Source organism: Elephantulus edwardii, unplaced genomic scaffold (assembly GCF_000299155.1).
Source record: "Elephantulus edwardii isolate Elephantulus edwardi_28Jun2011 unplaced genomic scaffold, EleEdw1.0 scaffold00113, whole genome shotgun sequence".
In the NCBI taxonomy this organism is placed as follows: domain Eukaryota; kingdom Metazoa; phylum Chordata; class Mammalia; order Macroscelidea; family Macroscelididae; genus Elephantulus; species Elephantulus edwardii.
In genome coordinates this window covers 11,031,106-11,042,676 of record NW_006399863.1, presented here as the reverse complement: position 1 = coordinate 11,042,676, position 11,571 = coordinate 11,031,106, and the positions used below count along the sequence as shown (strand labels likewise).

Genomic DNA, 11,571 nt, shown 5'->3' with positions numbered 1-11,571 from the left:
GAATACTGTGGGGAAACATTTGTGACCTTTGTGAAAAAGCAGCTTTTCTTTTAATTTTCTCACATACTCAACATGTTTTGATACCAAGTTCTAAGTAAAGTGAGAGAGATCTGTTGCAGTCTTTTAAGATTCCCTCCCCCAACAAACAAGCTGGCTCCATGGAGTGAATTCTAAGTCAGAACAATCCATCCTAGGATTTCTGGGGTAGAAATCTTTACAGAGGGAGACTATCTTTCCTCCATGGGGTACCTGGTAGATTTGAACTTCCACACGTATATTTAGGGAGCTCTGGTGGCCCAGTGGTAAGAAGCTGTGCTGCAATCCCCAGTCTGAATCCACCCCCAGCCCCTCAGGAGAAGGATGGGCAATCTCCTCTTGTACAGTTACGACCTCTGAAAACCTGCCGGATGGTAAGCTATCACTTGAAGACAAACAACAATAGCCCTTACTTTCACCACTCTGACACATTACACACTCTATGCTACCTGGGTTCTTTTTAAAAACTCCAGCCCATTTATTTGAAAAGTACATTGAAAAATGTTAGTATATCACTTAAACGACAAATGTAAAATGCTTTTTCTACACTATACAATTATTTAGGTTCATGTGTTTACTTCTCTATTTCAATGATTATGAGTTGGTAAGTGATATGCAATTAATCTTTTCTAAAAAAAAAAAACCTATTGCTCTTAGCTAGTATTTTAAGTAAATTTTACTCTGCCTAGCATTTTCTTCAGGGCATCTTTGACATCTTTATTTCGTAAGCTATAGATCAAAGGGTTCAACATTGGAAATACTACAGTATAAAACACTGACACCACCTTATCCCGTTCCAGGGCATAGCTAGTGCTTGGTCTGGAGTAAATGTACAGAATGGAGCCATAGTACAAGGTGACAGCTGTCAGGTGAGAGCCACAGGTGGAGAAGGCTTTGAGGCGGCCCTGGGCGGAGCGAATCTTCAAGATGGCAGCAATGATGAAGAGGTACGAGGCGAGGATCAGGACAGTGGGAGTAATGACATTGGAGGCAAGTATGAAATACAGCACCGCCTGGTAACTCTCCTTCACGTCACAGGCCAGTTTCACCAGCGGGGGAAGATCACAGAAGAAGTCATCAATGACGTTGTTGCCACAGAAGCTCAGGGTAAATGTCTCACTGGTGATGATGATTGAGTTAATAAAGCCACTAAGGTATGAAACTGCAACAAGACAGGTACATAACCTTGGGGACATGGCCTGGGAATAGAGCAGAGGGTTGGAGATGGCCACATAGCGGTCGTAAGCCATGGCCGCGAGCAGATAGCACTCACTATATGCCAGTCCAGCGGAGAAGAAGAACTGAGCCAGGCAGCCAGCAAAGGAGATGCTTTTGTCTTCAGAGATGCAGGTCACTAGAATCTTGGGAGCATAGACAGAAGAATACCAGAGATCCAGAAAGGATAGATTTCCAATGAAGAAATACATGGGTGTGTGGAGTCGTGAGTCACCAAAGATCAGAGAAATCAGGGTGATATTCCCTAAGAGACTGAAGATATAAATGAGGAGGAAGATAAAAAAGAGCCCTTTCTGTACCTTCAAATCAGTTGTGAACCCTACAAGTATAAACTCCTTCACTTTGGTGAAATTCCTCTCTTCCATTAATGCTGTTCTTCAGTGGTCTTCTGCGAAAGATTAACACATAGATCATGAGCTTCAAAGACTGTTAACATCCCTCTTTTCATAACTTATTATATTATATATGAATACAAAAAAAAAAAAATAAACCACACCAGGAACTCAACTGATGTACATGCATTGTTCTTGTGAGATGACTTTTATCATAGGTGGAAAAGTAATTCTATGTTACTGCTTAAAGTGTTTAGTCCTTATGTACCTAATAGTGTATATCACCTTATTTTTAAACAGAACATTTATTCTTCTTGAGGAATGGGCAATTTTAATAGCTTTCTATTTTTATAACATATGAGATGGCTAAGGACAATGTAAAGGTTATAAAAAAAAAGATTTGAAACAATGCTCTGATAACTGTTCAGGCCTGTAAATACTTTGGGGTTTTCTTCCCAGAGAATTTGATAGAGAAGCTTAATTGTATTATTCCAACTGAATTTTGATATAGCTTTGTAACAACTAAATGATAGCACTCTTGAAAACAATAACTATAGTGAAGTGATATTTTTAGTCTCGAAGACTACCATAAAGATTGTCATATAGTAACTTGAGCAATTGCTGAACAAAAGGATTGTTTACTTATATAACTGGAATCTGAGCCATGTCTACTTTTATTAACCTGAATATACTCTGAAGAGAAGATACCAGGTGATAGTTAATCCTATTCCTAGTATTCATTATATCTTCTAGAGAATTAACAGTTTTTAAAATGTCCTAAAAGACATTTTTAAAGAGCTTTAAGAGAACTGAGGCTCAAACATAAACTTGTACACCAATGTTCATAGCAGCATTATTCACCATCACAAGAACATGGAAACAGCCCAGATGTCCAGCCACATACCAATGGATGGAGAAGATTTGGTACATTCATACAATGTAATATTACATAGCACGCAGGAGCAATCATTCTGTAAATTATAATGGAACTGGGAAGGAACCAGAGAGCATTATGCTGAGTGTACTAACTCAGCTTCACAAGGACAAATACTGTGTAAGACCATTATTGTAGAATGAGTATAAGAGTCCAAGGGGCGGGGGGTGGAAATAGAGGGTTGAGGATGGGGGTGGATGTAGGGTGTTAATCAGAGGGTTGCACAATTCGATGGGTGAGTGGAGTGAAGGAAAGAGGAAGGATGTTTTGTGAAAAACAATGTATTCAAAGTTTGTAAATAAATCAAGTTATATAAAAAATTTAAAACAAGCAAAAAAGAATAGTTTAGGGGGAATATGGAATATAGCATCTGCAAGTCTTTAAAGGACGAAGCAGGAGATGGAACTACCATGGAGGATATAGCACTCTTGCTTAATATCTAGAAAATCTTGTGCTATAACTAACTATAATTAAGGAAGATTTATGTCAGGGTTCTGGATTAGCCTAGAATGTACAATTTTCATTACTATATCCATCACATAAAATATCTTCCACTAGAGGAAAATTTCTACTTTGACCATATTTTTACAATTAAGCTGGAAAAATAAAGAATGTTCTCCATGAATGTTCAGTTGGTGGTTTGTCTGCTTGATTAAGAAAAAATGTCTTTCCAATAGCGTGGTAGAGAGCTCTGGCAGCCTAGTGATGAAAATCTGCACTGGAATCCCTAAGGCACAGGATTCAAATCCACCGGCTGCTCTGTAGGAAGAGGCTGGGCAACCTCCTCCCATGTGATTCACTGTCTCTGAAAACCTGCTAGAGGGTCAGCTGTGGGCTGATTCCAATTCTATAGTACACAACAGCAAGAAGGAGGGCAGCAGTTGTTAGCTGCTACTGAGTAAAGACAATAGAGCGGTTAAAAATATACTTTTCAATTTTTAAAGTACATATTAAGGTAAGAATTATTGTTAAACTATTGGTAAAGGAAAAGATTCATAGAAGTCAAAACAGGAAATATTACAAGTACCTCCATATTTAAAGGTTGTCAGTGCTAAGATCTTTCTGAATAAGCCTCTCTCTCAAAACAACTAAGGACACAGAACCAGAAAACATTGGTTCCGGTATTAGTTGGCCACCAACAATTTAAATAATATTATCAGCTATACAATGGTATGTACTCTTCTGTCTTTCTCAGCTTGATGGGATTAAATGAATTCAAAAGAGATCACATATGAAAGAACTCTTTAAACTCAAGATATTAAAAAGTAGGAATTTTCTGTTATTTCATAATTTTTGCATGACAAATATACTTTAAATCACAAAGAATTCCAACTGTATCCATAATATGGCTCTCAGTTCCAAGCTTTCTCTTGTAGAAACTATTACTTTCTTATTATAGAACTTTTATATAAACTGGAAAATTGCTGAATTTGCTTGTCTAGACCAAATAGGAAATTAAAATTGTAAGGGACAATTCTCTTCTAATTCTCCTCTCTTGTTTTAATCTATAATTATTAAAATATAAATATGTATATGAGATATATATGTATCAAATCTTTTAAAAATTATAAAGGGGTTAAGATGGGTTCTTATGAGACTATGGATGTAAATATACCACATATAATGAAAGCGCAAAAAGCAAAAGTAAACAAAGTACAGAAGATGTAAGCAAAGGTAAAGCGTACACAGTGTCTTACTCACTGCTCTCCATGGAGCACAGATTTAACTCAAATTTTCCATTGCCCATATATGCAATTTTTTAAGACCACAATGTAAACTTTGGTAGCTCACTAGTTAAGAACAAAAGCACATGGTTGAAATCCACCAACTGCTCCAAAGGAGAAAGATGGGCCTCCCATACGATTCACCACCTCTGAAAACCTATGGGTCACTTCTGACTTGATGGCACATAAAAACAAACAACAACAACTTAAAAGACAAAAAACAAATAAAAACAAAACAAACATACAAACAAAAAAATTCTCCCCCAAATCACTAAACATATTGTTGTTGTTATTAGGTACCAATGAGTGGCCTATGACTCATGGCGACCCTATGTACAACAGCCCTAAACCCTGCTCTATCCTGTGACAATCTCACTGTCTCTGACACATCCACCTTATTACCCCAGTCACTGAATCAGTCTATTTCATCGAGGGTCTTATTACCATTCTCAAAATTTACTTAAAAAAATAATTTCCCCAAAATTTTCTTATAAAAAAAATGAGTGTAATATCATAATGTATTTCATAATAATCCTATGTGTACTCATACAAATGAGACACATTTATTTGCACTAATTCAAGGGACTTCTTTAGAGTATAGAGACTAAGGTTTACCCAATTCAAGCCATGGTCTTCTCAATTGCCTGCTATGCATCTCGAAGTTGGAAGGTAACTAGAAGATGACAGAATTGATATCTTTGAGTTGTGGAGTTGGAGAAAAGTGTTGAATATTCCATGAACTGCCAAAAGAACAAACAAATAGGTCTTGGAGAAGGTGAAACCAGAGTGCTCCTTGGAAGCAAGGATGGTGAAACTTCATCTCCCATACTTTGACCATGTTGTTAAAGATGGGCCAGTCCTTGGTGAAGGAAGGGTATCATGCTGGGAAAAGTAGTGGAGGGTCAGCATAAGAAAGGAAGACACTCCTTGTGGTGGATTGACACAGTGACTGTAGCCATGGCCTCAACTGTGTTAGCGATGGTGGGGACATTACAGAATAGGGAAGGTTGCAGCTTCTTCCCTACGTTAGGGTCACAAAGAGTCATATTCTGCTGGAAGGTGGAAGGCACAAAATAACATGAGAATAAAGCACTCTTGATGAATTTGAGTGGCCAGGAAGCTTTCTCCTCACAAAACGTGTCTTCCCCATTTATCAGGCATTTTCCTTCCTCAGTATACCTTTTCTGAAGTAGCCGTGACAGAGAGTGGGCACAAACAAAAAAGCCAGCCTCTTAGTAATCTTTCAGTCACTCTCAAAGCCTAATGCACTGTTTTCTGTGCAGTTTAGTTTGGTGCCTTAACCAGGTATTTCTTGAATCAGATGTTAGTGATGAATGAGGTTTTAAAGTTATGAAAGTATCAACCGACTGTACATTTTCTATACAAGGACCTACTCTGAAGACTAATACTGTCACTGAATGAAAGCGGTACATAGAACAATGTACCACAGCTGCAGAAGGATTTTTAGGAATTAAACCATCTACCAAGAGCTGAAGCAGTTCTTTGCTAGAAAAGGAAACAAGGCATAAAGAGAGCATGTCTTGGAACACTTGTGCTTTCTTCCTCAATTATTAGATGAAAGGAAACCTTTGTTTTGTGACATATTATGATGAGAGGGTGTTCTTATATTACTAACGTTCCTACTTTTTGCTTATATTTTCATTTGTTATCATTTCCCCCAAATTAAGCACAATGCATGTAACTACAAATAGCTATCTCATTAGAATTTCATCTGAAATTTAAAATTTTCCCAAATACCTTAGCACACCAAGTGTCTTCTACTGATTCTACAAGACTCTTCTTATTGGTAATGAACTGGAGAGAACCTATAAGCTTGAGCACTCCTTTGGGATATGCTGATAAAAGCAAAGAGGCTCTTCAAGTGCTAACTTTCAAATTCATTAAGAGTGCTCTATTTCCATGTTGTGGTTGTGTGCCTTCACGTTGAGTATGACTCATAGTTACCTTCCTGGAAGATTGTGGGGATGGAACATCATGAATATAATTGGTTCAATTAACCCCCAAAACCTCTTCTGATTTGTTCCATTTATGCATTTGAGATAAAAATGGTCTAAACACACATAATAGCCAGAAGACAAGAGATACTTTAAATCATTTATAATTCACAAGAATTATAATACTATAGCTATAATGAGAATACCATAGGCTTTTAATCCTGAAACAAGTTAATTACCACTTAATAAAACTCATACCTTTTATAAATAATGAAACTGCATACAATAAACTTCATAATAAGTCAGATCATGATTTATATTCATATTCATCAAAACAAATTAGACAAGTGATGTGATTTGGCCTAAGAGAAATTGTGTAGTCTTATGTTAAAAAATTCAGAATATAGAATTAAGATTACATGCCTATGGACAACTGATATTTGTCAAATGGTAAAAAATCTAATATTTGGGAAAAAGAATCTTTAATGAATTGTTGTTAGATGCCATTGAGTCAGCTACGACTCATAGTGGTAATTGTTGTTGTTTTGCTACTGAGATGAAACCGACCCATAGCAGAACCCCCCAGTGGGTTTTCAGAGGCAGCATATCACACTGGAGGATCTTGTCCATCCTTCTCCCCTGGAACAGCAGGTGAGTTCAAACCATACACCTTTGGGATTGCAGCAAGAGAAGCTTACCACTAAGCCACCAGAGCTTCCTTACAACAATTCAGAGCCATGCCCTATCCTGCTCCAGCCTCACAATCTCTGATGGGCTCAAATTAATTGTTACAGTCACTGTGTCAGCCCGTCTTGTGAAGGGTCTTCCTCTCTTTCTCTGACCCTCCACCTTTCCCAGGATGATATCTTTTTCAAGGACTGGTCCTTCCTGATAACATGCCCAAAGTAGGTGTTCTAGACAAAGTGTCTGTTAGGGCAGTGGAACTGTTCTCTTTCCCTTTCCCAGAATGACCACGGAAATGATCAAGCCACATGAAGCTGCAGCTGTAACTCTGTTCATCTCTGTTAGGCCACAACACTATTCCCCCTCCCTTTCCCAGGAGTAACGAGCTACAACGCCTAACCTGCTTACTTATCTTGTAACAAGCAGCTCCCTATGACCCTCACTCCCTGCCCAATTTCTTTGTAACACAGCATAAAACCCTACTCTTCACTTTAAGTGGGCCCTGGTCTCTGCTTTGAAGTCAGCCAATTTCTCCTAAATTAACTTTCTTTCTTGGCCTGAATTGAGTTCTGTCCTTCTTCAGTGATCTTACAGTGTCACCACCATTGTCTACAAAATACCTTCATTGCACTTCTTTCAAAACAGACTGGCACTGATAAAAATGGACAAATGGGATCTATACATCAAATAATATATAAAAGCTAACTCTAAATAGATCAGATGGATAAATATAAAGCCTAAAACTTATAAAGCGAGAGAAGGATTTACAATCTCCCCCTGTTTGATTATAGCCTCTGAAAACTCACTGGAGGGTCAGCTGTGGGTCAGTTCTGACAAGACGATGAGCTACAACAACAACGACACTACTATAAAGATCATCAGAGGAAAAATGGGGAAAATTTATACGGCTTAATTTATGGTGTTAAATAGTCTATTAAACATAACCAAAATTGCATAACCATCAGAAGATAAAGTAAACAACAGGAACTTCCTAAAAATTAAACACTTATGAACAGTACATTGTCAGAGAAATACTAAAAATACAAGCCAGGTTTAGAAGGGGTCATGGCACTAGAGACATGATCACCAATGTAACATGGATCTCAGCTGAAAGCAAAGAGTACCAGAGGAATGTCTATCTGTGCTTCATTGACTATGTGGAGACATTTGACTGTGTGGATCACAACAAATTTTTGTGGCTGACTTTAAGAAGAATGGGAATCCTAGAACATTTGTGTTCATGTAAAACCTATACGTAGACCAGGCAGCAATCCTCAGAACAGAGCAAGGAAGCACTGCATGTTTCAAAATCATGAAAGGAGTGCATCAGGGATGTGTCCTGTCTCCATACCTTTTCAGTCTATGTGTGGAATGGGCTAGACTTTAGGAGGAGGAATGTGGCATCACAGTTAGAGGAAAACTCATCAACAATCTGTGTTATGCAGATGACACAATTTGATTGCTGAAAAGGAGGAAGACCTGAAGCATTTGCTGCAGATGGTCAAAGGCTGTAGTCTTTAATATAATTCATATTATAAGTGCAACATCAAGAAGGCAAACATGAGAAAATCCATATCGTTATTAAAGCTTGGAGCTTAAGAAGCAACTGAAGTTAGAGTAAGAGTGAGCAAATTGTACAGTTCCCAGAAAGCTTTGGTTGTCAAATTGAGGAGTTTTGTAAGGTAAGGCAAGTCATTGAGGTCAGTAATGTAGGGAGAGTAATATAGATGGATACTTACTGAAAAATGAATTTAGTAACTGGAGGCATCGTATCAGAGTGGGAAACTCTAAAAATGGGGATACACTGAAAGTACGTGACTTTTAAAAAGAGCCCTTTGAAGAGAAAAAGATGAGAGAATGAGCTAAAAGTGGTAGCAACAGGATAAAATGGAGTGTGCATCTATAGCTAGTTGTGGCCATTGGATCTCCAACTGCATGCAAAAGCATCCTGGAGAGATTTTGACAGTTCAGGTCAGCATCATACCTGCAACTGCCACTCAACTGTCAACATACACGTTCTCAGAGCTTGGGCTCGGTACCTTTTATATGAGTTCAGGTGTTTATATTAACTTTCGTGTGCACAGGTCTCCTTTGATACAGAATTTTAATTTTATATATATATATATATATACACACACACACACACACACACACTTTGGATGTCTCAGCATTTCCTGTCTTAATATAACCAGCTTATTGCTGGAGTTGTGTTTAAGAAGGTAAAATTGGTTACTGAATGTCTTGAATCTCCAGATCCCTTTCCCCTCAGATCCTAACACTGGTCTAGGTGGTCGTAAAAGGAAGGAAAGTAATTAAAACTGACTCCTGTGCTTGCTGTGAGGACAGACCGGTCCTTAGAGAGGGACATCATGCTTGGGAGGGTGGAGGGACAGCGCAGGAGAGGAAGGCCCTCTATGAGGTGGATTGATTCAGTGACTGGGATAATTGGGATGGGAGTGTCAGAGACAGTGCGATTGGCACAGGACAGAGCGGAGTTTAGGGCTGTTGTACATAGGGTCGCTATGAGTCACAGGCAACTTGACGGCACATAACAACAACAACAACAACAGCCTGTGCTGCTTGTGGCATGAGAGTTAGTATCAAACAATAATATTAAAACAATTTTTAAAAAGGAGCGTACATACATGAAAGTCACAGTTTTAGTACTGTTGTTGTTGCTGTGTGTTATTAAGTCACTTGCAGCTTATAACGACCCTGTGTACAACAGCTCTGATGCCTGCCCTATTCTGAGTGAGTCTCACTGATACTGACACACCTACCCCCACACCCCCACGTACTGTATCAATCCATCTCATCTGGGGTCTTAACTCTCCACCCTTTACCTCCACCCTTCAGAGCATGATGTCCTTCTCCAAGGATTCGTCCCTCCTGGCCACATATCCAAAGTATATGAGAGGGAGCTTCAAAATCTTAACCTCCAAAGAGAAACTTGGTTTCGCTCTCTCCAGGGCAAACCTATTTCTTTTCTTGGCAGTCCATGGTATGTTCAAGACTCTTCTCTAGCACTACATCTGAAAGATGTCAATTCATCTTCTTTCATCCTTAGCCATTGTTCAGCTTTCTGTTGCACAGAAAGTAACTGCAAAGACCAGGGCCTGGATTGGGCATACCTTAGTCTCTAGACTGACATTATTACTTCTCAGTACTCTGGAGAGGTCCCTGACAGCAGTTATTTCCAGTGAAATTTGTTGTTTGATTTTCTGACTGCTGGTGCCAGGCTGTAAGTGTTAACAACCTCGATCTCTTCTCCATCTATCATGGTTCTACCAACTGGTCCAGTGGTAAGAATCTTTGTCTTCTTGATGTTGAGCTTCAAACCATTTTGAAGACTACAGTCCTTGACCTTCTCCAGCAAATGCTTCAGGTCCTTCTCAGTTTCACCAAGCAAGGTTGTGTCATCTGCATAGCATTGGTTGTTGATGAGTCTTCCTCCAATTCTGATGCCAGATTTCTCCTCATAAAACTCATCCTCCCAAATCATCTATTCTGCATAGAGATTTAAAAGGTATGAAGACAAGACACATCCCCGATGCACTCCTTTCCGGAATTTGAAACATGCAGTGTTCCCTTGCTCTGTTCTGAAGACTAATTCCTGGTCTGAGTACAGATTTCACATGAGCACTATCAAGTGTCCTGGGATTCCCATTTTCCTCAAGGTTAGCCACATTTTGTTGTGATCTACACAATCAAATGCCTTTGCATAGTCAATAAAACACAGCTAGACATTCCGCTGGTATTCTCTGCTTTCAGCCAAGATCCGTTTGACATTGGTGATAATGTCTCAAGTGCCATGACCTCTTCTAAGCCCAGCTTGTGTTTCTGGTAGTTTCCTGTTGATGTATTGTTTCAGGCATTTTTGGATAATTTTCAGAGGAATCTTGCTAGTGTGTGATATTAGTGGTATCATTCAATAATTTCCACACTCTGTTGGGTCACCTGTGTTTAGAATGGGAATAAATATGGATCTTTTCCAGTCAGTTTGTCAGGTAATTATCCTCCAGATTTCTTAGCACAACCTGGTGCACATGTCCAGGGTAAGATCTGTTTGTTAAAATATGTCAATCGGTATTCCGTCAATTCCTGTGGCCTTACTTTTTTTTGCCAATTCTAGATTGCTTAATTATATTCCATCCCAATGATTCACTGTTGTGAAATGGTCCTTATGAATTTGCAGTGTAAGCACCTCTGTGAATGTTATCATTCAGTTATGCACAAATGGAAAAATTTGAAGTTTTAGGACCGTGCAAACACACACAAGTATATTATATTATTTCAGTTTTCTAGTACCTGTTGAAAGTAGAACTGAAACCAAGAATTATAATAGCGTTAGTCACAATATTTCACAAAGCAAAAAATTATGTATTAATTCTTCAACAAAGCTAGTAGACTAGGAGAGGTGGGGAGGTTTGTATATGTCTAAATAGTGGCCAGAATAAATTATAAAATATTGCTGAAATAAAATTTTATTGGTTTCTAGGGAGTAGCACTTAAAACCCAAAAGTGGTGCTTCCCTACCAGTTCGAATTCACCAGGTTCCTCAAGGCAGAAAAATGGGACCTCATGCCGTGTGATGTATAACCTCTGAAAATCCACTGAAGGGTCAGTAAACAGTTGGTTCTGACTTGATGTCAATGCATTTTTTTGACTCC

At 38.6% G+C, this 11,571-nt stretch overlaps 1 protein-coding gene across 1 annotated transcript; it reads right to left on the bottom strand.

Moving 5' to 3' along the window:
- Positions 1 to 701: 701 nt before the first annotated feature.
- On the bottom strand, positions 702 to 1,637 carry LOC102862582 (olfactory receptor 1013-like). The gene has a single exon (XM_006892312.1). It carries the CDS (start codon positions 1,635 to 1,637, stop codon positions 702 to 704), a length of 936 nt encoding a protein of 311 aa, XP_006892374.1.
- Positions 1,638 to 11,571: the final 9,934 nt, after the last annotated feature.